Source organism: Podarcis liolepis, assembly GCF_965112155.1.
Source record: "Podarcis liolepis genome assembly, chromosome: 15".
NCBI classification, from domain to species: domain Eukaryota; kingdom Metazoa; phylum Chordata; class Lepidosauria; order Squamata; family Lacertidae; genus Podarcis; species Podarcis liolepis.
In genome coordinates this window covers 15,973,178-15,999,379 of record NC_139566.1, presented here as the reverse complement: position 1 = coordinate 15,999,379, position 26,202 = coordinate 15,973,178, and the positions used below count along the sequence as shown (strand labels likewise).

Genomic DNA, 26,202 nt, shown 5'->3' with positions numbered 1-26,202 from the left:
AGGGGTCCCTTTACCTTACTAATGTGAAAATAAGAAATGGGAGGGAGGGCAAATTTTGACCTCAAGGCGCCATATTACCAAAGTGCACCCATGCCAGTTAACGGGGGTTATTTGGCCGATTATAAATTGGAGGATGTTTTTGGTAAGAAGAGGCTTGCATTTGGCTTTGCTTAGATGCCAAGAGGCAGAAAATGCCCCAGCAATGACCTGTTGTATTGCAGTCTTCATACAGCGTTGGGCATAGAAAACTAGATCCGTTGGGTTTCTGCCTGTCTGGTTTAAAAGTCCAAAATTGGCTGTGGGCAGGAAGTGGCTACTGTGGGGCAGTATCACGAAATAGCCAGAAGGTGGCAGTGTCAGGTAAGACAGAGTTGAGGAGCACTAGAGATTGAGCCATTTCTTTTTCTAAAAACGAAAACCAGTACAGAATATGACAATTTTGTACGAAAATAGCATTCAAAGCTGTGTAGAGACGTAAAAAACAAACCATCAACAAGTAAAAGTAGCAGGAACAATAACAATTCAGTTATCAGAAAAATGAAGATTGGGGCAAAACACAATTAAATAATTTTTTGAAAAAATACTAGTGATATTGATGAAACTGAGGAGGGGAAGTTTTTCTGCTCTTTTAAAAATACACTTTCCTTTCAACTAAATATCCAATATCAAGTGTGCATTTACCGCTACCTGCCAAAGAGATGGAACAGCTGCGTGCAAAAGAGAGAGAAAAACTTACAAAAATTGTCTTAGCTGTGCGACAGTAAAGAATAACCTCGGCATGGGCCAATCAAAAACTACAAGCAAGGTTTGGGTTCGTCCAACAGTGTGTGAGTGCAAAACGCCACTGAAATACGAAGTTAAAAGGGGCCAGATAGTTTTGGAGAGCAGCGCCGGTTTTTAGCCCTTCGTCCCCAGAGGATGCTGCTCAAGACATCGGCTGATGAAACGCTGCAACTAAATAACTACAAGCAGCAACCACTTTTCGCGCAAAACGAAGTCCAAGCTACGAAGATGCTGCTGCAGTTCTGTATCTTTCCTCCCGTGCTCCATCTGCAGCTCTCAGTTCCATCAGGCGGGGCAGGAGGAAGCGAGGGGGGGGGACTAGCGCCCGAAGTAAACCCGCAGATCAAACCACCTATGCTAGTCTACTACTACAAATCTATGGGAAAAGCGCTTGCGGTCCTTCCTCCACTTTCCTCCTCTATGGTTAGCCCTTGGAACCGCCTCCTCCTCCTCTCTCTGAACTGCTTCTCTATGGTTGCCCTGGCTCTCCTTTCAAGGCTCCTCAGCAATTCATAGGCCGCGCCAGGCGCCCATCTCATCCGGGTCCTTCGGCGGCGCAGACGCAGTACGGCCTAGCGGGAGCAGCGGCGGCGACGGGCACCGGGGAGGCCCCAGGCATAGACGCTCGGTTCGGCGGCCGCGAGGAGGATGGCGGCGGAAGGGCCCGAGGCTCCTGCCAGTCCCGGCGGGGAGGGGCTCCCGGGCACCGAGGCTGGTGAGAAGAGGCCGGAGGGGGCGGGTCGGAGAGGTGTCCGTTGGTCACGGCCGGGGGTGCGGAGGGCGGGGCTCCAAAGCGTGGACGGAGAGGGGGTCGAGACTACGTACTAGAACCCCAAACCCAGCACGCGCACAAAATCCTTTGTCCCCAAGTGCCTCTCTAGCCTAGCGCTCAGTTTCCAACGGAGGACACTCCGGTTTCCCCCTGGGAAGTTCACTATGCACGACATGGCGTGTGCTGCCCGTCGCAGGTACACTGCCTCTGTCCATGGAGGTTTCGTTCCTGGCTGACATGCGAGAGTGGACCTGGCAGCCACCGCACGTGGGCACAGAGAGATACCCGAGGTCCTTTTAGGGGGGAATGTAATAATGGAGCCCAATTTGCTTTCTACAAGATGTCCAGCTGCCGTCTGCCAAGTCAGACTTGGTCTGTCTGTCCTAGAATTGTCCACTACTAGCAGGCAGTGGCTCTTGAATGTTTTGGTGGAAGTTTCTCCTGGCCCACCTACCCAAGGACCTTCTTTATCTTCAGGACTGAGACTGGGGAGCCCTGCTCTGGATTCTCCCCTGAATAGAAAAGCTTTTCCCTGTCTCTTGGTTAGAGGTGACTTACAGCAGGCAAAATTGTTCATTTTCAAGCCTGAGTGAAGAAACGTCCAAAAGGGAACTGTTGGAGTGGCTATTGGAGAATGCATTTTCCATTCATATATGCATTTGTTGAAAATATTTGGCCGGGAGAGAGAATTAATGTGCACAGCAGAGAGAACAAAGTGCTGCTTGCAGAATCAAGGCAGGAGGTTTGTTGCTTAGCCAGGAAATGCCAGGGTGGTTGGGGCATTCCTTGCCCTTGCCATGGCCCATCTTCAGAACAGCACAGTTAGCCCTTGTTAAGTGAGGGGCAACAGAACTAGGTTTCAGAGAGAACTGGAAGAATTCTCATGACCTTTTGTTGTTCCTAAATCCAATAGGTCCTGACCAAGATGTGCTTCCTAAGCCAGCGAGTAACGGGGCCCCAAACCCAGATGAGGCAACGCCAGCGCAAGAGTGCAATGGGGTCAGTGTAGAATCCACTGCTCTGGCCCTGCGACCTGAGCCTGCCAAGGAGGAAGCCCCTCAACCCTCTGCTCCCGACGTGGTCATGCACATGGCAATCAACCCCCCCATGGAGGAGCTCTCCATCACATATCCGCTGGAGTTTGAGCGGTACTGGAGAGCGGCACAAGAGAACCCTCTCGACTTCACTGCATGGACTGAGCTGCTGCAGTATGTAGAGCAAGAGGTAAGCTGAGGGGTCCACCTGCAAGCTTGGATTGAATTGTGTGGTTAACTGTTGAAGCGCAAGTTAATTGTCCCTAATTGGAGTGAGGCTTACCCGATGAAAGGTAACAGCTTTAATAAGGCAGGTGCCTCCTTTTCCTTCACATTTACAGTAGCCTGCTGTGTTTTGTGTAGTAGCTTCACCTCTTTCCTCTTTCCCACTTGGGCAGAATCACATCTATGCAGCCCGCAAAGCCTTTGACAGCTTCTTCCTGCGGTACCCTTATTGCTACGGCTACTGGAAGAAATACGCAGACATGGAGCGGCGCTTTGACTTCATCAAGGAGACTGAGGAGGTGAGGAGGGGATTCCGAACCTCTGCTCTCCCTTCTGTTCTGTGTGTGCGCGTGCGCCTGGGACATACCCAGTTCAGACCACCGCAACCCAGATATAGGGGAGCTGCACGCTCCTTAAAGGTGCTACAGAGTAGGCAGGCTCCAGGTATCTCCTGCAAGTGAGCCAAGCCACCTCGCGCAACAGGATAAGGCATAAAGCCTGTGTGTCTGGTGTCTTCTTAGCTTCAATTGGGGTAGGTGGACTCTGCAGGGATGAGTTTTGCTTTGCATTCAATCTCTCCAGAAGGACAAAAGCTCCTCCCTCAACATGTTGTGCCTGGTTTAGTCAGCCCCTAGTGCTTCAGAGGAAAGGAGGGAATCCAAGATCTTAAGGGTGAAGGATTGTGGGCAAGGGGTTGATGGGGAGGGGGGAATAAAAACTCTTCCTGGCCTCTCCTCCCCCAGTTCTCTACAAATGAATAAGTATTTACAAATCATTTCTCTGCTACTGCTGCTGCTCCCCAGGTTTTCCAGCGAGGCCTGCAGTCCATTCCCCTCAGCATGGACCTGTGGATCCATTACATCTCCTTTCTGCAGTCCAGCTTGGATATGAACCTTCCAGATTCAGCTCAGAAAATCTGCGGGTAGGTCATGTCAGAGGGAGGAAGGGACTTCCTATTGTAACCCTTTGTGTGAAAGAGAGAGAGAGAAGTGATAATTTGGAAGCCTGGTTCTCCCTACAAGACTCAGGATGCTGAGTGCCATGGCCCCTTTTGTGCAATATTGAGAAATACATAGCAAGCAGGTCTCCAGATCTTACTGGCCAAACAAATTGTGTCCTTGCCTCCTTACCACCTGTGTATGCTGAGTTCCAGGAGCACCTCCAGGGCCAGCATAACTGAGCAGGCAAGGTACTCATGATATTCTGTCAGCTGGAAAAGTAGAACACGGGTGGGGATGGGGGTGGAATGGAGTTTCCTAGAGGACGACTCTGCAATATTCTGTCACGGCTCCTATTTTCAAATACTGATCACATCTCGCTGTGCTGTGCTCTGCTCCTCACAGCACTTTTGAGTCAGCAGTGGCGGCCGCAGGGGTGGATTTCCGTTCGGACAAACTTTGGGAGATGTACGTGGAGTGGCAGAGGGAGCAAGGGGACCTGAAGGCCATCACCGCCATCTATGACCGAGTGCTGGCCACCCCCACCCAGCTGTACAGCCACCACTGGGAAAAGTAAGTCTTGCGGGGGGCTACCGGGGGGGGGGGGCGGCTTCCACACTTTGTTCAAGAGCTGTGATGTGAGTGTCAGAGCTTCAGGCTCCCAAGTGAGGTGTTGGTTTGTGTGAGAAGGAAAGTGGCTAAACATGCCCACAGGAGGCAGGGGCAGCTGCAGCACTTCAGGATGGAGAGTTCTGGATGTAGAGATGCACCCCACCTGCATAACTCCCCAAGGAGGGAAATTCCAAAGAAGGAACCCTGTCCGTGTTTTGCTGTTGATACAGTCATCCTTGATTTATACTTTTGTCCTCCTTCCTTTCAATTTGCTGAGAGTAGCAGACATGGTTCTCTCTCCCCCGCTTCTCTGCCCACTTTTATCCTCAGAACAACCCTATGTGGTAGGCTAGGCCGTGGGAGAGAGCGGCTGGCTCCAGGTCACCCTGTGAGGCTTTTGAGGAATTTGAATCAGGCTTTCACCGCTCTTGGTACCAGCCCTCTCTACTGCACCAAGTGGGCGCTTCACAGTTTGCACAACTCAACCTGTCCGTCAAGATGGATGTATTTCAAACTTTTATCAGCATTTGAAGTCATGGAATTGGAAAGCACCTTAGGAATCACTATGCAACATGGCACTTTCATTCTCTGTCTTCACAGTAGCCCTGTGAGGTAGGCTGTGTTGTGCCGCGAAATGATTTCTCAGTGGCCACACCCATTTAACTTCATTGGCTGAGTGTGTCTTCCACATGCACAGCTGGCACTGCCAAAATATACCCATAATACAGATTAGGGAATGGGGTGGAGGGCGAGAGGCCACCCAGACACTTCCTGCCTCCCAGGTCCCATCTCCTGAGAGAGTTCATGTAACCGAGATGGGGGGAATAAGGAAGTCCCTCAGCCAGGAACGCCAGAGAGAATGATCTGCAGGCTCTGTTTTTTCCTGAGCAAAGCTGTGAAGGTGCTGGCTTATAAAGTGGTGTTATCTGCAGCGGGTGCACCCAGAATTCAGTTAAAGGTTGTGAAAAGACTTGCAGACGTGACTGTCCTTTAGAGACTAGATATTTGTGGATGTGATTGGATATCTCTGATATTTTGTAAGGGAAGTTTCCTGCTGTGCTGTAAATACTGAAAATGTAATTCATGTGACGGGCTTAGGTATGTTGCTCTGTTTCCCTTCCCCACTCTTCCCCCTTCCAACGCTGCCTTAGGGGTCTAATCCTTCTGACTTCCCTTAACAGTCTTGTGGTAAAGGTTTTACTGAGATAACATCTATGGCATCGTCAGCTTAAGGTCTTGAATCAGTGTTTAGTATTATTAGCTGCTGTGGGGCACCATTCTGTTGTTGGCACAGTACCAGACCACTGTCCCCTCCCCAGTTCTCTGCAGCATCCAAACTCCCCCTTTGCTCCAGAGTGGGCCTTGCCTTGCCTGCTCCACCTTTCTCTCAAAGAACAGGATTGTCTTTCTCTTCCCTTAACGCAGGTTCAAGGAGCATGTGACCAGCCATCCCCCCAGAGAGATTCTCTCCACGGAGGAGCTGCTGTGGCTGCAGTCGAAGATGGCCTCTGAGACAGTGGCCAAGGCCACCGAAATGGAGGCCGAGGAGGCTCCGCCTGGAGAGGACGTCCCACTGAAGACAGAAGCCAAGCAGGAGATGGTGGAAGGGAGCCAAGTGCTGGTGGGTACCAGTGTGGCTGGCTGTTTCGCTTTCTCTGGTACTTGGGGGGCGGGGCTTCCTGGGCTCTGCACACTGATTACACTATTCCACAATGAAAGAGAAAGAGTGGGTAGAAAGAGAGCTTCCATCCTTAGAGGCAGTATGCCATTTAAGTGTCTGGTGATGGGAACAAAATGGCTGCTGTGGTTCACATCTCGCGGTTTGTTCGTGAGCTTCCCATGTGCATTTAGGCTCTCTTAAGGCTCTTTCTTGAGTGCTTCCATGCCTTGCGCGACCAGTGGCTGAGCTGTGCTCTTGGATTTCAGGGACCTCTGGACCAGGACAGGATCCGGGAGCTTGTGATTTCTATTCGCCAGCATATCTACACCCAGAATGAGAGCGAAGTCAGCAAGCGCTGGAATTTTGAAGAAGGGGTTTGTATAGCTGAGCCGCTGTTTGGTCAGTGCTTTCTATCTAGGGCTTTAACTTTTTCTAAGAACCTGGCTAGCAGCTGTCAGTCTCTCTGCTGTGGTTATGTGAGAGAAGCAGCTCTGCTCAGTTCTTCCCTGCTTCTAAAAGACAAGCCACTTGGCTTCTTGCCTTTAAGGCTGCGGAATGAGCCTGAGAAGCTTCAAAAGCCAGGCCTGCCTGTGTTGCCACTTTGGGCCTTTCTCCTGTTAGCTTGGGGTTCACTTGCTTGACAGCCAGACACTGTGAGGCTCCTCCCCCTGCCTTGTGAGGTTTATGCTTGGAAAAGTTGTCCAGGGCTCATGCAAAGCCAAAAGGGGTGACGGATGGCAGAGTGCTTCTGTAGGCCTGAATTGCCAAATAGGCTGCATATGGCGGAGCTGGGGGATGGATCCTGTGCCCTGCCAGTGTGACATAGAGCTTTTGCTTTGAGGCTGAAGTGCTGACGTGCACCGATGCCAGTGCTCTCCATTCCTTGCCTGTCTTGGGTCAGCCAGAAAAATGTGCAATGTTCCCCTCTCTCTGGACTTCAGCCCCAACAGGATTGGGGAATTTATCTCCCTGCTTTCCTTTTGCCTCTCCGGTTGAGCTCCTTCCCCCTCCCCTCCTTTTGTTTTAGATCAAGAGGCCCTACTTCCACGTAAAGCCGCTGGAGAGAGCCCAGCTGCGGAACTGGCGGGACTACCTGGACTTCGAGATTGCCAGCGGCTCACACGAGCGCACCATCGTGCTCTTTGAGCGCTGCGTCATTGCCTGCGCCCTGTATGAGGAGTTCTGGATCAAGGTGTGTGTTGGCAAGATGTGCTTCCTCCCCTGAATGCCCCCGGACTGCCCCATGCAGAGGAGGGGAGCGGCTCCTTCTCTGCCCTTCAGGCAGTCCCAGAGGCTGTGGTTTAAACTCCTCCCTTTATGAACAGCCTCTTGTTTCGTTAGGCCTCCTCCTCCAGAAAGTGCACATTGTCTCGCTGTGGGTGTCCCCATGGTCCCCACACAGGAGGAGGCAAGCAACAGCTTTGCCATGATGGGGCAAAAAATTAGCACTGGCTTTTTCAATAACACAGTGACAGAATGTGATCTCTTTGGGTTAAGCTCCTTCTGACCAGAGCTGCCATCGCAGGTGTGCATCCAAGCTGCTTTTCATACCACCCTCTGCTTCTTCTGTTCCCTTTTCCTCTCCATCCAGTACACAAGGTACCTCGAGAACCACAGTGTAGCTGGGGCCAGGAACGTCTTCCAGCGAGCTTGCTGCTATCACCTCCCTCGGAAGCCCAACATCCACCTCCTCTGGGCAGCCTTTGAGGAGAAACAAGGTGAGGAGAATAAGGTGCACTGCCTTGCCAGCCCCCTCAGTTTTCTAGCCCAAGGAGCTGCTCGTCCCATGCTGCTAAAATCTTCTGTTGATCAGCCGTAAGCTGCCTAGGCCAGGGGTTGCCTTTCAGGGTTCACAGAATTCTTCACCAGCCAAACATTTCTACTGAACTTGAAAAGATTGAAATATTAGGTTTTTTGTCAATGTCCAGATGGTGTGCCATGAAAGAGACATTGTAAGTGTAAACATTTCCACTTGCACAACAGGACTCCTCCCACACATGTTCCCCTCAAAATCTGCTCTAGGCAGTTGGGGGAACCCCTAGAACAGAAGGAAGGGGTGTGGGGCGAAGTCCTGTTGCACAAGCGGAAATCTTTGTGCTGGTGGGACACTGCTTTGGATGCAACCCATTGTAGGATATTTGTTGAGATTCCCAGAGGCAGCTGACATAGGCAGGGTGGGGGGTGAATGGTACACAGTTCACTCCCTTCAACTCCAGAGGAACTGGGCCAGGAGGGGCCAGGGCAGTGGGGAAGATCTCCGAATGGCCAGGAGGATGCCTGTTCGTTGTCCTTGCTGAAGTTGTCACGGATTCTTGGAGGATAGTAATTTGAACTCGGCTCTTCTAAGCTCTCAGCACAGCGAATGCAGGTGTTTTCACTCTGCCCCCCCCCCCCATGCAGGAGAGGTGGAGGAAGCCCGGCGCATCCTGAAGTCTTTTGAGGACTGTGTGCCTGGGCTGGCCATGGTGCGTTTGCGGCGGGTGAGCCTGGAGCGCCGGTTGGGGAACATGGAAGCGGCGGAGGCCCTCCTGATGGAAGCCATCCGGGAGAACGAGGGGATGCCCGTCTCTTCCTTCTATTCTGTCAAACTAGCCCGGCAGGTTCTGAAAGTGCAGAAGAACCTGATCAAAGCCCGGAAGATACTCTTGGAGGCACTGGAGAAGGATCCGGTAAAAAATACTGGGCGTTTGCTAAGGGGGAGTGGGAAGATGGGGACCTTGAAGGTCGGCATCCAAAAGTGAGGGACTGGTATAGTTTTCAACTTCTCTGATTCCGCTTTGCACAGCATTTCAGAGATTTGAGATAGATTTGAGTGTGGCTTTCTAGAAGTCTGGTTGTCAGTGTTGCGCATGGTCATGTGTGCACACCCTCCTTGGGGGTCCCTGGGACCTCCTAGAGCCACCAAGAGAAGTGTGGTGGGGCTTATTACCGCATGTCTGCCATTGCTGTATGTGTAAACAGCTGCCTCTTCCTGCAATTATTCCTCTTTGAGGTGGGAAGTGCAGATCAGCCCTCAATGTATCTAATCTTTCTTGAAAATGTTAAAAGTTTCAGCCCACTCAGTCATGCACAAAGTTCTGGAGCTTCATAGCTGAAGCTTCCTCCTTGCATCATTCAAGTGTGAAATTTTGAACAGCAGTGAACTGCTTGCATCCTACAGGAGGCATTACTTGGAAACGCAGCTCAATAAAGGCATTTCTTAAGGAAGCTGATGAGAGTTTGGTTAGATAGCTAGCTCTAAAATGCTCTGTTCTCAAGAGTGGATACCAAGGGGAAAACATGGTGTTTCTAATTGCAGGTCTCTTCTGGATTCTATCCAGAAGAGCCAGTCCCTTAGTTGACATTAATTCAAGGTCAAAGCAAAGCTCAGTTCTGCTTGCCTTTGCCTATCCTGGCTGTCTTAAGAGGAATAAAAAAGCATTTTCTACAGGATCCCTAATTTTTTCCTTGGGACCACCTAGATAGACTTACCGTAATGCTGGCCAATTTTTGCCAACCCTTTATTTTGAGCTGCAGGTTTTCCTTTGCGCTGAACACAAAGACAGAGATGGTCTGGATTCTTTCCTTCCAAGTTTTGTCCCCAACTTTTCTGAGTGATGTTTTCTGCTGCATTTTCCTTTGATGCAGGACAATGCCAAGCTCTACGCCAATCTGTTAGAAATGGAGTTCAGTGCTGACGTCCGGCAAAATGAGGGCAACACCATGAGTAGCTTCGACCGAGCCCTGACCAGCGGTCTCCCTCTGGAGACCAAGATTATATTCTCCCAGCGGAGGGTGGAGTTTCTTGAGGACTTTGGGTCCAGCATCAACAGGTAACAAAGAGAGGAGTACAGTGAAAGGGGGCCAGACTTGCAGGCTTTTGTCTGTCCAGTTCATGACAGCCATGTGCCAACAGAGCTTTTTTCTCTCCCAATATTTCTTCTCCTTTTTGCATTGGCAGCTTACTGACATCGTACGACGAGCATCAGAAACTACTGAACCAGCAAGTGATGAGGAAGAGGCTCCTGGAGAATGGGTGAGGAACTCCTTGGCCACTGAGGTCCTTGGCCTTTGTTTGGCCTCTGTTGTCTGTTTAGGAGGAGGAGGTGACCAACACAGTCTTCCTCACTGAGGCTGTGGACCTCTGCACGTGTACTTTAGGGGGACTTTTGTTGAAATCGGTACAATGTACTTCGTACGATGGATTAAGTTTGGGCTGCATGTCTACTGTGAAAGCTAGTCTGGCACAGGACCCTGCTTCCAATCTCACCTCTGCCTTGAACTCACAAGATGACCTAAGGCCAGCCACAGTTCTCTGCCTCGGTTCCCTCACTTGCAGTATGGGGATAACAGTACTGGTCTCTCCTAGAGCTCTGTTGTGCTGATAATTCATATGATTTAAATGGTTCAGAAGTACTGTGTTTTCCCTACATGACACTTTCCCTCACTCAGGGGTTCAGGGTTTCTTTCCTTTTTAAAATGGTTAACTTTAAAAAAAAACAACCTGACCCAGTCATGCAAAAAAACCCTGCAGTGTTGAAGGAGATCAGGGTGGAGATTGTGCCACCAGGGCATCTTATCTTATTTGTGTTTTTGTCACAGGCCCACCCCACTTAGCTTTATTTGCCAATTCTGTTCCCTCAAACTTCCTTCTTGCTCTTCTGCAAAATAAAAACCCAGGCTTTATAGAAGCTCACCATTGTGTGAGCTTTGTACTGTCCGTTTAACTGTTCCAAGGTTTCTTCCCACTGCTTTTTAGGCATGCCAAGGTTTTCTATAGACTTGGGCCCCTCCCTCATAACGAGTGGATTTAGTGATGTTTCCTGGCTGAGACATCTCTCTGTGCACCTTCTTTACAGTCTTAAAAGCCATTGGTTATTTCTCTCTCCCCCCCTTAAGATCTTAGGGGGAGGGTGTCTGTGGCATCATAGACATTAGTGTTAGTTATGTTGCTGTGACCCAGCATGAGGTCCTGAAATACCAGCTGAAGACCAGTCCCCTAATGCACATATTACATTCCTGACTGCCACTGCTAAGTCAGGCCTCTAGGGCAGCCAGAGATGCCCACTCCCCTCCAGGATGCTGACTGCCCTTTTTAAAACTTCCATGCAGTGCTGAGGAGGCCGATGAAAAAAGGATGAGACTTGAGGATGCTGCTGCAGCTGCAGGAGGCGGCAGCCTTGCAGTTGCAACAACAGGCATCACCCCTTTGATGGCAGCAGATGTGAGCAACAGCAGCACAACAGGAGCTTATAACTATAACACTTGGTACCAGGTGAGTTGCGAGAGGCTTCTAGAATGAGTATATAGACATAGCAGAGGTGGCTGAAACAGATTCTTGGGACCGGTTCCTAGTTAGCTTGACAGGTAATACACACATTACTGAGGTAGCTTTTTGATTTGAGCCAGCTAGGTGGTTTGCATAACCCAGTTGAAGAGTTAATTTGGGCCAGTTTGAGTAGGCAGCTTAGCTTAGGCCTGTTGAGCCAAGCATTCTGTGTGAACAAGCATTCCATGGAACTTTTTGCTGTTGTGGGGGACGGAAGGAAGGCTGTCCGCAAAATAAATAATGTAATTTATTTAAAGCCGCTTGGCAAAATTGAAATAAATAAATTTATTTGCTTCATTTTTTATCTACTCTGTTTGCAGAACTATAGTGGCTATGGGTACCAGAACACATGGAACTACAATCAGTATTACCAACAGACCTGAAACTGATTGGCCCAAGATGCCCACAGCATCCGTGAGACTGAGTGGCAGCTGCAGCTTTTTGGCCCACATATAGAAGCAACATGAAGTCCAGACATGACCTGTAGCTGCTGCTGCTGCTGCTGCTGCCTCCTCCTCTCTGAGCAGCTGTAGAGAAACTTAACTGTCTCCATCTGAAAAACTGATTCTCCCTCCCCACAAAAGCTTTATATGTACTGAGCTGCCCCACCACCTATTACGAGCCACAATTTTCATGTTTCCACGATTCAGGGGAATATGTTGACACTTCTTAGACGTGGAGGATCTGAAATCACATATTCCATGCAGAGCTGCTGTTGTTTACCACACAAGGGAGGTTGCCACAGTCCTCCTTGGAGACCCTTTGGATGATGGAGTGACCAAGGACTACGTCTTGTCTGCCGCGGGATTCTCTTAGCAGGCTTCACGAGGCAGAATTAGTGTCTGTTAAAATGAGTCCTCCTTTTTTTTGTAAACTTTTTCTCCTGTACATTTCATGTGTTGTTAACTGTACATAAACAGGAATTCATTACCATGTCTTTACTATCCTCCATTTTGCTGCGAGAGGGGAGTGCTCAGGGGGTTATTCTAGTATGGGTTGGCATAGTGCTTAGCCAAATTTGTGGCTTTTCTTTTATTTCTACTTGTAATACAAGTTCTGCTCGCCTGGTTACTTTATTTAACAGTGTAGGAACAGGCAATGATTGCTGCAGTCTTCTCATTCAAACTCAACTCTGCAACTAGATGGGCTAGAACTGTTTATTCAACAACCCCCCCTGGATCAGGAATTGTGTACAAGGGATCATTTGCTCTGGAAGAAGACTAAGTTTGACAATTGGTTCTAAAACCTAATTGCTCACCTTAGAAGAATAAAGCCAGGCAGAATAATCCAGCAAAATCAGGTTCTTTAGCAAAAGTGCTCTTCCCTAACAAGGAACTCTATGGCAGGCATCTAGAAGTTCCACTTGGCCGAAAGTAGAAAATGTTTAGGCTATGCTTGCTCAGCACACTTGAAAGAGCCGTTTGTTTCCTGCAGTACAAATGCAAACCTCTAGGCCTAAATAATCCCCCCCCCCCCCGCGCATTACTCCCATCCTACTGATCAACATTATTAGAAAAGTGGACCTTACAAGAAGATAAAAAACTAGTGAGAATATCTCTCATTTATTTAAAAGCCTTTGTCCAACAGCCACTTTTTTAATTCCTGCTCAAAAAATCCCTTGACGCGAATCATGCAGGAAACTTCATTCACTTGGGTGACTGCTGTCCGCCCAGACAGCTGTGTGATGAATTCCTTCACTTCATTTTCAAGGGCCTGGGGGGAAATGAAAAAAGGTCAGAAAGTAGCATGATTAACCCACCTCAATTTCCTAATCACTAGCTAAGAACAGTACAGCCACTGTTGTAGTTGTTAAACAATCCTCAACTCTCTGCTACCAATAAGATCACAGCCACTTGCTCCGGATTAACCTGGAACTATCCATAGATCGGATGGCGCTGTGGGTTAAACCACAGAGCCTAGGACTTGCTGATCAGAAGGTCGGCAGTTTGAATCCGCGCAACGGGGTGAGCTCCCGTTGCTCGGTCCCTGCTCCTGCCAACCTAGCAGTTCGAAAGCACGTCAAAGTGCAAGTAGATAAATAGGTACTGCTCCGGTGGGAAGGTAAACTGCATTTCCATGCGTTGCTCTGGTTCGCCAGAAGCGGATTAGTCATGCTGGACACATGACCCAGAAGCTGTACGCCAGCTCTCTCGGCCAATAAAGCGAGATGAGCACCGCAACCCCAAGAGTCGGCCATAACTGGACCTAATGGTCAGGGGTCCCTTTACCTTTTTATCCATAGATAATCCACTTATTTTGTCATCCTAGTATAAGAAAAACCAACGGGGTGCAGTATGCAATGTGAATAACACCTACCCAAATATCGCCTTCAATCTTTCTGATGACCGTCATCTTCCTGCAGCCTCTGAAGGTAGTATCTGTGTAAACTGGGATATTGTGCATTCGCGACCTCCTTACAAAATAAGGAAGGTCAGGAGGTGGGTCTAGTGTAGGAGAAAGCAAAATGTGTGGATCTACAGATGGTCACATTTATATAACTAAATCAAAGCACAAAGCAGAGAGCTGGGTATACTTGCCCCCCCTTCCTCCTCCAACCCTCCACTAATTTTATAAACATTCCTAATTTGTGTAATTAATTAAAGCCACAAAACATCTTGAGGTTCTAGCAAGAGAATAAGGGAAAGGGGTGATGTGAATCAGAAGCAGGTAGAAATACTGACTTAAAAGGTTTATACCTTGTGCAATAAATGAACTGTCATGTACAGGCACCTACTAGTGCCAGACTTGCTTATCTCCAGTGACAGAATGGTGCAATGTGCTTTCTGCTGCCTTCTGTATCTAGTTCAAACTTTACTTCCTAGGGTGCCGAAAGGATACTACATGTACAAACTCTTTCAGGTACCCCTTCCATTCAAAAGCTAAGGGTGGGCAACTGCATCTCGCTATCTCCCTCACCTATCACAGGTCAAGTTTGGCAGGTGGATGCAGCTGTATATGAAGTCAGTCCATCTTGTTCACTACTGTCTACACTGAGTTGCTCTCCGAGATTTCAGTAAGAACTCTCCCAGGCCTACCTGGAGATACCACTGGGAATTGAACCTTGAACCGTCTGCAGTTAAAGAAGATGCTCTACCAGTGAGCTATGACCCTTTCTCTGACATCAAGATGACTTTTGACCACACGGTTCTTGCTGAGACCTTTGCAAACCAGACCAAACAGCCTGATCTGTGGTGCCTGCAAACCCTCGTTCAGCTTAGCCAGGTCTTCACCAACCCCACACATGATGCCATAAATGATGCCAGGGACAGGACAGTTGGACCTGGTTGGGCCAAAATGGTCTCGTGAGTCTAATTGGGCCCTTACCTAAGACTCTGAACTATTTAGAGCAATCAAATTACCCCTTCCCCTGTATTTTACCTTGAGGTGGGCTCCATCCAGAAGGGGTGGGATAACTGTCATGTTTCGGGGGTACTGGTACTCGAGAGGGAGGTATAAGTCTCTCCACAAACCTATATTCATTAGTAGATTCAATAATCCCTGGATATTTTTGTTCTGCAGAGCTGGTTTCTGCTGAAGCTTGCCTCTGAAACAGAAAAACGTTAGTCAACTTACAAGAATTTTGCTTGGGAATATCGTTACTATTTTTCTGCTATAATAATGGCAGAGATAAATTTGTCAGAGAGAAATCACTTCAGCTATGGAGAATGAGAATCATATGCTAACAGGGGGAACTAAAACTAAATGCTCCTAAAACATTTTTTATAAGTCTTATTGAACCATTTTGACCAGACAGAATAGGCACAATGTTTGAAGGAGATCTTGCAAGGCCACCTAATTCAACCTCCTGCTTGATAGGGAAATCCAGAGTTAGAACATCACTCAACAGCTTGCCCTAAAAGATGGCTTCCTAGCCACTGTTTGAAGACCTTCAGCAAGGAAGCACCCACCCTGTAGGGGAAATGCAGAAGACCATTGTAATTTTGAGGAGTTAGATGACATGTCTCCTTCCCTTTTACATCCCCGGTTTAAGGTTTGCTGATTCATGATAGTATAATTTGTTTTTCACACACCTGTGTCAGGAGTTTCCTGGGTCCCCTGTGTTCTAAGTGCTGATTGGCTAGTGGGGAGGATACCCAGTTGCAGTGAATTGAGTTGGAGACTCAGCTGCTCCACATTAGTCACACCCGGTGTCCCGGGCTGGTCATGAGTGATGCCTGCTAACCAGGTGCAATCAATCAAATCAAAGTTGGCTATAAAAGCTGTAGGCTGAAGGGGCTCAGTGAGCTTCTTCACAGATTGAGGTACCAGATGCTGTGAGTGTGTCAGCCGGGGTCTCTCTTGCTGCTCTACCTGGAGTTCTGGGCAGCTGAAGGGGAGATTGTGTGTGACTCCTGTCTGGTATGCTATAATTTGTGTTTTGTACGCCTGCTGCTATCTGTTAACCTTACGCAAATAAAGCATTGCTTATTCTTCATCCACTGGCGTGCTTATTGGCTCCAGATCCGGAAAGAACCCTGCCCTTGGCTGAACAAAACCTGGCCCTCCTCTAGGCAATACCGGTAGTTTACATTGCTACAGCCACTCACTGCAGATGGAGATTGGAAAAACAAGGTTAGTTTTGGAACAGTCAGTTAGAAGCTGGTTTGGGAGAATCAGCCCAGCACACTCCAAATTTATATGATGTGGGGCCATGCATGGATTCTGGGGGCAAGTACTGCTAGTGTTTGCTATTTCTCTCCATCACTATATACATTTGAAGCATATTATTTTAAAAACTTCCAATGGTTCCACAGTCACTCTGCTAAATGCAACTGACCTGAGTTCACATACTTATTCAATCACAAAATTCAACTTGAGCCACTCTGCCTAACAAGCACCCCAGAAGAATAAAAAATGAGGCAAGGAAGAGATAGGAAGATGTCCACGTCTACCATCCTGACCTCCTTGTAGAGTAAACAAATAGGGATAATAGTCTATGAAGTATTGGTCAGGAGCCTACACCCCACCAGATGTTGCTGGCTTACAATTCCCATTAGTCCATTCTAATAGCCAAGCTATTTGGGAGAGCAGGGCTCCCACTGCGAAGACCCTACTCAGTATCCCAGATGATGTCAAATAAAATAAAAACCACTACCCTCACCGCTCATTTTTTACACAATGCAGAGCAAACACGGATTTGCAAAGCCCGAAAATGCCCTTTTCTTTTGGAGAGGAAGCTCTACCCGCTGTATTTCTGTCCGTGCCCTGAAGCAGCGGCGGCGCCCGTCTCGCAACCCAATCCCTAGCCGCTTCCTTCCATGGCCCCCCGCTCCCTCCCTCAAGTTGTGCTGGAGTCCCCTTACCGTGTGAGCCGCCGTCAAGAGTCGCTGCCGCCATCCTCCCAGCAACGGCCCCTTCCGCAGCCCAACTCTGGCCAAGGCGAAAGCCAAAGTCGCCATCCTGAGAGAAGGAAGAGAAGCGCGGATTGATGACGTCAACGCGACTCTACCATAGAGAGGGCACGGCGCCACCATAGAGACAAAATGACGGTGCCAGCCCGGCCGCGCGAGAAGACCAAGCCGAACCAACCATAGAGACGCCAACGCCCACACCGACCCCCCCCTACCCGACCCCACTGCGCCTGCGCCCTGGTAGTCCCGCCCCATTTCCTGCCTCTTTCCTTTTCCCTCGTCTGCGTGCGCGGAGCGGCGGCGACTCTTCGGCTCTCCCGGCTCCATCTTGGATCGGCGACTGAGGGTGAGACGGGAAGGGAGGGGAATCAAAAGGAAAATGGTGGGGGTGGGGTCCCCCGGACTCCTGGGTCCCCTTGAGACGGCCCTCAAATCCAGGCCTCCTATTTGGAGAGGGGGAATTGGGGAAGGGCAGGGAGTGGAGCCCGCATTCGACCTACTCGGAAGTAGACCCAATGAAGTGAATGAGCGCGGCTGACTTCTGGCCCTTGGCCCAATGGGCCTACTCGGAGCAGGACTGGCCTCGGCTGCACGCGGCTCGCAGGGCCCCATGAAGCACGTGGAGATAGAGCGGGACGCGTGTTCCAGCGATGCGAGCGGCCGGAGTTGCCTTGGTCTGACTCTCCGTCCCCGTAGCCTCGGCTTCCGCGAGGACCGTAGAGAAGCACCCCGTGTCAGTCCGTACGGAAAACACGGCCAGCAACGCTCTTCTCACGCTGCTAAGACTGAGAGGCGACCGGCTGCGCAGGCAGGCAAAGGCCATGGAGCCGCTTTTAAAAGCCTGAGGAGCAAACGAAGCTGGGGGGGGGGGACGGGTTTGCCTTGTTGCCATTCTTATATGACCCCCTCTGTGTGGATGCTGCTTCCTAAAGAAGGGGCATGACAGGTTACCGAGGCAAAAACGGGGTGAGGGAATGGAAGCGAGAAGAGAACGTTGCATGAATGGCACATCCTTTGCCTGAAGTAAAAAGTAGGGACTAGGAATGATCCAGATGAGTTTTGCCGGAGGCTTTAAGGAGATAAGGAAGGTTGCTGTACAGAGGCATCGCAGGAGACCTTTATTTATGCAGTGACTAGATTTTCCTGTTGCCCCATAATCAACGTTCCCTGGGCATTATACTTATTTATATTCTGCCTCTCCCCCCTGACAGGGGACTCAAGGCATCTTACAGACAAAATAGAAACAACTAAAACATAGGCAGTGCATAACCGGTTGTAATCCCTCTTCTCGTGGAGGTAGAGTGGGGTTGGGGTATGTGTGAGTGAGGTTAAGGACATAACGATTGGGCGTGGGTAATTAAATACAGTACTTGGGGTTTTTTGTATTAGTATTTTTTTTGTAAGGGAGTGATAAGAGCCAGGACTCCTGAGTGCTTTTTATGTGACTGGGGGAACACATTGTCTAAATGAACTCCTGGCTATTCCTGGAGAATGCAGTGGAGGAATGGGATTAAGAGTCTGAACCTCCTGGGTCCTGTTTTAAGATAGAAAGATAAATGGAGGGGTAGCAGGGTGTGGGGAAGAGATGGAAGAGCTTAATAAGGTAGAAAGCAGATAGGAATTGTAGGGAGAAGGGTGGGTGGGGAGTAGGTCAGGATGCTGGTATTCATATTGTTAAGCCTGGTTGCTAATGTGTGGGAAGGAATACAAGAGAGATGATTTCAGAACTGTAATATTTGGTCACATCCCCGCTATATATTTAAAGCACATTTATGCCACATTAACAGACATGGCTCCCCACAAATAAACATGGAAACGGTAGAATTACAGTTCCTGTTAATATACTGCATTTCCCAGGACTTTAGAGGGGGAGGCATGGCTGTTAACATGGCAATGCTGTGCCTTGTGTGTGGTGTGTGTGTGTGTGAGAGAGAGAGAGAGAGAGAGAGACCAGGATTCTCTGAAAGAGAATTAGGGACTGCTACCTTCTCACTTTGCAATGGGTAGGTCAAGACATCTCTGTTTCTGTGTGTGGAGCTGTTTATGGCCCAGCAGATGGCACTGTGTGTTGTTCAAATGGGGGGCGGCGATAATCTTTGAGAGGAACTGTGTTCAGGTTGGCATTTCCTAGTGGACTCTGTTCCCTGCACCATATTTGGAAGGATACACACAGACAATTTTGTGAGTCCCTGAAACAAAGAATTTAGGGGCCTTCCAGCAGTATCCTGATGGAAGCTAAGTTGTTGCCAGGATGAGCACCAATAGCAGGCTGAATGGAGAGGCTTGTGAGCCACATCTCACGTTCTGAGTTTGTGCTTGAACAGCAGCATTACCTTGAGGTCTGCTTTACAGAATGGAGAGAGTGTTTCCTAGTCTAAAAGATAGGTGGGGAAATGCCAGTGGTACTAGCTTAAGAAGTAAGAAGAGCCTGCTGGATCCGGCCAATAACTCATCTGGTCCAGCACCCTGTTCTTTCCGTGGCCCACCAGATGCCTGTGGGAAATGAGCAAGCAAGATTTGAGCACAAGAGCCCTCTTCTCTTCTGTGGTTTCCAGCAACTGGTATTCAGAAGCATCACTGCCTCCAACTGTGGAGGGCAGAGCAGAGCCGTTGTGGCTTGTGGCCATCAATAGACCTCTTTCATGAATCTGTCTAATCCTCAGGAGGAAATGCTATACTTTTGCGCCCTAATCTGATTGCTGTTCTCCTCAGCACAGGTGGAACCATGCAACTCTTTATTCGTGCTCAGAATCTGCACACCCTTGAGGTGTCCGGGCAGGAAACAGTAGCTCACCTTAAGGTAAGGAACAGTTAACTTGTTGTGCTATTTACTAAATTATTTTCCCACTTTCCCACCTATTGGTGTTCAAGGCAGCTTATAGCAATATTCAAAAAAATAAGAAGTAAATCTGGCTAATTTCCTATTACTGGAGAAGAAAAGACCTCCCCCCCCCCTTAGCAGCCTTTGTGAAGAGTGCTGTACCTCACCAGGTTCACTGTACTTGGTTTGTTGCATAGCAATAGTGAGTGTTGCTTCTGCTATTCTCTAGTCACTGTATTTGGAGTTGGGAAGGGATTACCCCCCTGTATAGATTGGTCTGAGGCTCTTAACACTTGTATCTATAGTTTTGCCACCTTTCATTACAGCTTAACTTTGTATGCAGAAGTCACTTGGAGCTTTGGCTATTTCTTAGCGGCCCAGCAGCCATCTGCTTGTGTTATCAGTTGCTGGGGGTGGTGAAGGGGATATTTTGGGTCAGACTTTCAGGTCCTTCCAGCTCATTCTAGGCTTGGGTGGCCTTAGGACCAGGTCTGTGGTCTGAAGGCAGCAACCCTAGGCTGAGTGAGTGAGGCCTATCTTGGTCTGGTCAGTGCCTGGATGAGAGAACACCTTGAGGTCCATTGAAGACACAGATGACACAGTGTGTAGTGGCTTCTCTTCCTTGCAGCCTCTTTCAATCAATGTTACATTTTGGTGGACATTTTAAATCATTTTGTATACTTTTAATAGTTGATTGTAAGCTGCCTAGAGACGGTCCTTCGTTAGCTAACAAATAAAATGCATGGCCCCTGCAAACACATTCAACGGAACCTTGATACAGCTGGGGGTGTTGGTAGAAGCGAAGCAGAGTGGTGGTGCTGCTTAACCCTTCCCCTCCCTGCTGCTTTTTCTACTGCTATTTTCCCCTTGCTTCGTTTCAGACATGCCCTTACAAAAAATTCACCAGGGCTTTCTTAGGGGAGGGTTGGGCACACACCCTGCCCCATCTCTGCTGCCTTTTCCTTGAGGGAGTGGGAAGTTCACACACAAGGGCTACTGAGGAGTTGGCTGTCGATGGGTCCTTCCAGCTCAATTCCGTTTTCCTTGTCCGTGGCCTTTGTGCCACCCTCCCTGCTGTTGCAGTTAGAGCAGTGAGGTGTTTCGGTGACTCATCACTCCCTTCCCCTCCCCAGGCCCACATCGAGTCCTTGGAGGGCATTGTGCCTGAGGATCAGGTGATCCTCCTTGGTGGAACCCCCCTGGAAGATGATGCAGTCATTGGGCAGTGTGGCATCAGTGACCTCACAACACTGGAGGTTGCTGCACGCATGCTGGGTGGTAAGTATGGAGCCCCCAGAACTATTTGTGGCGGGGGGGGGCAGGTACCAAAGTGATGGCAGTTGGGTTGAGGCTTGTTGGGTTGCTAGAAGGCCAGCAACTGTATTGCCGCAGGTGATCAGAAGTCAGGATTCTGCCCTGCGTAAAGAATGTGGAGAGTAAACTTTCAAACAATAGCCTAGCCAGCGAGTGGGTTTTAGCCCTCCTGTGAAGGGCTGTGCCAGCCTCTTCTCCCTGGACCCAAATATAATCTCATCAACAAAGGTCCTGGTTGACAAGATTTTCTTTAGCCCACACGCCTCTGGTCACTTCTGTCAGCTGTGGTGGTGCCTCCAGTGGCCTCCCTGATATCTTTTTGTGTTTCTCTCCTCTTCAGGTAAGGTCCATGGCTCCCTGGCTCGTGCTGGCAAAGTGAGAGGCCAGACCCCAAAGGTAAGTTCTGTTTTTGTTTCCTGCTGTGTGGAGGACTCGGAGCCACAAAGCCCCGTCAGCATAAGAGTGCCTGGACTGCAGTCCAGGCAGAAATCCATGAAGTATAGTTTACCCCGGCATGCTCTTGAGCTAGCAGCTGCTGAATTCGGCCCAGTCCATAACTTAAGTGCCCAAATGTCTTCAGGCAGGATTGGGCTGGGTGGAGAGCTGTCAACTGCCCGGCTTTCAGGGTGTGGTTCTGGGAGTTACGTATCAGGGGCTAGACTTTGCATAGTGGAAATTGAGGCTGAAGGGCAGGATGAATGGCGGTGGGCTGAATTCCTTGCTGAAATTCAAGTGGATCTTTTACTGATGCCTGTTTGGTTTTGTTCTCCCAGGTTGCTAAGCAAGAGAAGAAGAAGAAGAAGACTGGCCGTGCCAAGAGGCGCATGCAATACAACCGCCGCTTTGTCAACATTGTGCCAGGCTTTGGCAAGAAGAAGGGCCCCAATGCCAACTCCTAAGCAGAACCCAGTTACCTAATAAATCTGATCTTAGCTTGGACCTGGTGTTGGTGGGTGTTTTTCTTGCTTATTGGGAACAGGGGCTTTGTTTCACTTGAGCCCGAGGACTGCAGTCGATTCAGAGAAAGTGGGGCAATCAAAGTTGCAAAGTGGTGTAGGAGAGCTGAAAATAATGCCAGTGTATTTCACATCTGGCAACCCATGTGCCCCTTTGGTTGCAGATAGTATAAAGGTAAAGGGACCCCTGACCGTTAGGTCCAGTCATGGACGACTCTGCAGTTGTAGCGCTCATCTTGTACAGCTTCCTGGTCATGTGGCCAGCATGACTAATCCGCTTCTGGCGAACCAGAGCAGCGCACAGAAACACCATTTACCTTCCTGCCAGAGTGGTACCTATTTATCTACTTGCACTTTGACATGCTTTCGAACCGCTAGGTTGGCAGGAGCAGGGACCAAGCAACGGGAGCTCATCCCGTTGCGCTGATTCGAATTGCCAAGCTTCTGATTGGCAAACCCTAGGCTCTGTGGTTTAGACCACAGCACCACCCGCGTCCCCTAGTACATGGGTAGATGAGTCTAAAAATCTCAGAGCACAAATTTTCAGCCAATAGTATTGTATTTAGTGTTAACTCTGAAAATATACTCCATTCTGACCAAACTAAGCCTCCGTTTAGCTATTTTTAAAATTTGTATATCAGGTTCAAGATTGTGGTCTACCCACTTCAAAAACATTCAAGAACCCACTCATCACAGCACAGCTGAGTGGAGAGGACTGCGAAGCAAGTAGAAAAGTGCTCAATGTCCTCTTTCCGATCACTCGGGGATTACTAAATCAGTCTTGGGAGAGGGAAGTTCCTTTTTTAGGGTCAGAGTTTTTAGAGGGAAATACTGTCACCAGCCACCTTCATAAAAATAAGCATATATGCATTTAAAATGGGCAAGCTCTCCATTGCCCCTCCATGATGGCATATTTCCACAGCTGGTTTTTATATGTAGCGCATTAGCCTCTACTATTTGACAAATCACTTCCACTAGGAGCTCACAAAGCAAGAAAGTAATGGAGGGGGAGGGCCAATGGCCAACACAGTGCTCATTTAGTTTGATGTATTTTTAAGTTGGTCATTGGAGAGGGCTCACAGGATGGACTGCTTTCATGCAGAAAATATTTCCAACACAAGTATCATGGAGAAGGATTCTGGCTTGTCCTTGCCATGCTTTTTTTTTCCTCCAAGGGATGTTTTACTGGAGGGGAGACAGGAACCTGGGCATGGTCCAAAGTGGACAGCCACAGGCTGACCACTGTAGTAGCATGGTAGTGCTGAAAATGCTGCTCTTGAAGAAGAAGGGGAACACAGATTACATTACCTGCTCTACTACCTCTGCTTGATGGCATGTGTTTAGCTATTTAAGATGGGCTTGAGTCGGTGGGTTCAGAAATTGCAAGGAAACGCATGTTGCCAATTAAGCTCCAGCTGGACCTGGAAATGCTGCCAGCTGCTCCTCCCTCTCCCAGTTGCTCCAGTCGTCCCTGTTGCCCACCCACTGGTGTTGCCTATTTCTCTCTGTAAATTTCTACAGTGTTAATTCTTCACTACCACACTTTACCCCCATTCCTTTGAGGTCTCTGGAAGTTACATTCTTCTGCTTACTGCTCCATGTCTGCAGGCATAAACATTCAAGTGCAACATTAAGCTGAACTGTTGACAACAAATAAACGGGTGCACAATTATTTTTATTCTATATTGTTCAAAGAGCCGAAGGAGCTGCCACGCCCCCCCAAGAGCTTGTCCAGCCCCTGCTCCCAGCTCACATTTTTGGACCCTGTGAAAATTGCTCTTCGCATATTGTAACTAGCTCAGGATTTTGGCACACACCTGCACAATACCTGTTGGGTATTGGAGAAGGCAGGGAGGCCAAACTGCAGGTGGAGGTTTTGTGTCCCCTGCCCCCATCTTCCCTGCAGCAGAGATCTACAAGGAGCAACAGTCCCATTAAGGAGGAGGAAATTGATAAGTGACCCCCTCCTTACCCTGGTTGTAAATCAGAAGGCAGTTAAGTAGATGGGGCATGCTGAACGTTCTGCTTGGTGGGGCAACATGCCACTCGGAACCAGCCTCCACCATTAAGAACAATATACGACCCACTTAAAAAATCAGGTATGCTTATATCTCAAACCAGTGTGGCTAACTTCTCGCATTTCAAAGCAGCGTAGCACAGCGCCAACTAAACGCCAACCATTCTGGATATGAGCGCTATAAAAATATTAAATGGATATTACACAGCCTCTGCGCTCACAAGCACTTCTAAGCTCAAAAGCGCCATGATATACTAGATCTATCTTTATTACCGAAAAATCAGGGGAAAGCGCGAACGCAGTCCCCCACTACCACAAATTATGCAGTCGAGTTTCCCGCATTTGGGGAAATCGCAGGGGTCAGCACACCCGCAGTGCAATGGATGAGCCTCACCCTGGGAAAACCACCTTCATGATCATGGTGTCTCCCCTGCCAGGTAAGTATGAGTTGAGATCACTCAAGCACCTCCTGGGCACTCTTTGGCTCTGCTATGTATGATATGGTGACCTCTTCAAAGTAGGTGCAATAAACCGCTCTGGTAGAACAGAAATGCCTCCATATCCAATATCGGTAGATTTATGTCTTCAGATGCCCTAAAGTCCCCGGTCTCTTCCCCGGTTTTCCTCCCACAATGCACTGTTGTGGCTAGATTTACATACGTGCGTGCGTCTGCGCGGAAACCAGTTTTCAAGGAACGCGCGCACAGCCTTCTGGGGCTCGGCGCCCTCCGGCCCGAGAATGAACGGAAACTTCCGATTCGCAGCAAGGTATGAACGCGGAAACCCTTTACACAGGCTGCTGCCGGAAATTCCCGAACGCGCTCGGCGTTCCTCGGCTGCCTCTTCTCCGACATGGATTCCGCGGGTTCGAGTCCCGCGCCGGACCTTCCCTGCGGGCACTGCCAGGCCGGGCGAGCCCCTTACACTTGCCCGCGGTGCCACCTCCGCTTCTGCTCCGTGCCCTGCTACCGGGACCACGGCTCCTGCGCCCAGGACTTCCAGAGCCGCGAGCTGGAGCTAAGCCTCCGGGGCCTTCGGGGGGACAAGGCTTCCCAGCGCCGCCTGAGAGAGGCCCTCCTGCGGCTGCAGGAGCTACGCGAGCCTGGGGATGAGGACCTTTCGCTAGGCCTCAACCCCGACGTGGAGCAAGAGGAGGCGCTGTGGGAGCAGCTGAGCCCCGGCCAGAGGAAGCACTTCCAGCGGCTGCTGAGCAGCGGACAGATCTCGGGACTCCTGCCTGCCTGGGAGCCTTGGTGGCTGAGGGGCAGGAGATGCGATGGCACTGCCCTGATCCAGGAGCTCCAGGGGGACTCCAGGGATGCTCAGGAGCTGGAGCCCCACCGGCACCCGGAGGCTTCTTTGCAACAGCCACCACTTCCCACCCACACAGAAGAGGCTTCTCCCACCTGCACCCGGAGGCTTCGACAGCAAGCAGTACCCACGTTGCCATCTTCCATCCCTCCACTGGCCTCCCTGACTCGTACTCCTACCTCACCTCTGATCCGCTTCCAGCTGCCCAATGTTCTCTATGCCTATGCCTACTCCTTGGCGCTGTACAATGGAGAGGCAGACGAGGCAGAGATGCTCCCTGAGTTTTGTGAGACGGTCCTTGACGTTTCTGGGGCTCTAGGGGCCAAGCAGGTTTTCCATTCTACAGCTGAGGCCCTACAAGCCGCCCTCCAGGCTCTGGCAATGGGGCAATACCCGGAATGCCTGCTGGGCAATGCCAAGGTGATGGTGGCCGTGGCCCAGATTTTAATGGGGGAGTGCCAGGCCCAGCAAAAGGGGTTCAGCCTGGCTGCCCTCGCCCACATGGCCCGACTGCTGAGCAAAGGGAAGAGGCGGCTGCCTGCCCAGGACCGAGCCAGAATCTCTGGGGCCCAGAAGAAGTGTGAGTTCTTGCTCTCCTGGGTGAATGAGAATGAGGTGGCTCTGAGCCTCCTGGCCTTGGAGGTGCAGCAGGAATACCACGCCCACCTAGACATGGTCAAGGAGGTGGGTGCTGTCAGCCAGGAACTGGAGCGGATGTGGGGGGCCAAAGTGCCTCCTCCTAAGAAGCCCCTGATAGAAGAACTGGACTGAATTCAGGAACTTTGACAGCTGTCATATGCTTACCAGCTGGCCTGGGAGGGAGTTGGGGGGAGAGTCCTCCTGCTGAAACCAGATTAGGCTTTGGAGCAGGAAATTGAATACTCTGTAAACTGGATCACATATTGGATTAGACAAGATTAGCCCCTTTTCTGTCTCGCTTCACGTTAACACCTTGAAATGGAGCGAGGCTTGGGTTTCAAGAGGCACTTGTGGGGGCTGCTTGTGTAATAAATTGGTGAACTTTCTTGCTGCTTTTGTTCCATTTTTTAATCAGTGGCCCAATCCTATGTGTGGTTAGTTGGGATAAGGACGGTCCCACT

At 49.7% G+C, this 26,202-nt stretch overlaps 5 protein-coding genes across 8 annotated transcripts in view; 4 read left to right on the top strand and 1 right to left on the bottom strand.

The window, feature by feature from the left end:
* LOC310694655 (uncharacterized protein) overlaps positions 1-26,202 on the top strand; it is a 102,076-nt gene that overhangs the window by 16,327 nt on the left and 59,547 nt on the right. The gene's annotated exons all lie outside the window — the stretch shown is intronic.
* Positions 1,241-12,265, top strand: LOC310694632 (pre-mRNA-processing factor 39-like). Its single transcript, XM_083477926.1, has 14 exons — positions 1,241-1,498; positions 2,469-2,779; positions 2,988-3,113; positions 3,618-3,736; positions 4,158-4,325; positions 5,790-5,985; positions 6,291-6,398; positions 7,052-7,216; positions 7,616-7,742; positions 8,425-8,693; positions 9,652-9,836; positions 9,965-10,039; positions 11,116-11,278; positions 11,653-12,265. Exons 1-14 carry the CDS (start codon positions 1,432-1,434, stop codon positions 11,713-11,715), a joined length of 2,142 nt encoding a protein of 713 aa, XP_083334052.1. The 5' UTR covers positions 1,241-1,431; the 3' UTR covers positions 11,716-12,265.
* On the bottom strand, positions 12,868-16,795 carry MRPL49 (mitochondrial ribosomal protein L49). Of its 2 annotated transcripts, XM_083478010.1 has the most exons (5): positions 16,636-16,772; positions 15,185-15,241; positions 14,711-14,876; positions 13,649-13,776; positions 12,868-13,045 (listed from the first exon to the last, which is right to left on the bottom strand). In XM_083478010.1, the coding sequence occupies exons 1-5, from the start codon at positions 16,729-16,731 to the stop codon at positions 12,899-12,901; spliced, it is 594 nt and encodes a 197-aa protein (XP_083334136.1). In that variant the 5' UTR covers positions 16,732-16,772; the 3' UTR covers positions 12,868-12,898. The 2 variants fall into 2 exon arrangements, with proteins under 2 accessions (XP_083334136.1, XP_083334137.1); XM_083478011.1 differs by lacking the exon at positions 15,185-15,241 and having other exon boundaries at positions 16,636-16,795.
* Positions 16,900-21,757, top strand: FAU (FAU ubiquitin like and ribosomal protein S30 fusion). 3 transcript variants are annotated; one of them, XM_083478044.1, is made up of 5 exons: positions 16,900-17,029; positions 19,401-19,483; positions 20,638-20,782; positions 21,159-21,214; positions 21,592-21,757. In XM_083478044.1, exons 2-5 carry the CDS (start codon positions 19,409-19,411, stop codon positions 21,715-21,717), a joined length of 402 nt encoding a protein of 133 aa, XP_083334170.1. In that variant the 5' UTR covers positions 16,900-17,029; positions 19,401-19,408; the 3' UTR covers positions 21,718-21,757. The 3 variants fall into 3 exon arrangements, with proteins under 3 accessions (XP_083334170.1, XP_083334171.1, XP_083334172.1); XM_083478045.1 differs by having other exon boundaries at positions 16,939-17,029; positions 19,396-19,483; XM_083478046.1 differs by lacking the exon at positions 16,900-17,029 and adding an exon at positions 18,828-18,864.
* On the top strand, positions 24,480-26,127 carry ZNHIT2 (zinc finger HIT-type containing 2). Its single transcript, XM_083477985.1, has one exon. It carries the CDS (start codon positions 24,644-24,646, stop codon positions 25,871-25,873), a length of 1,230 nt encoding a protein of 409 aa, XP_083334111.1. The 5' UTR covers positions 24,480-24,643; the 3' UTR covers positions 25,874-26,127.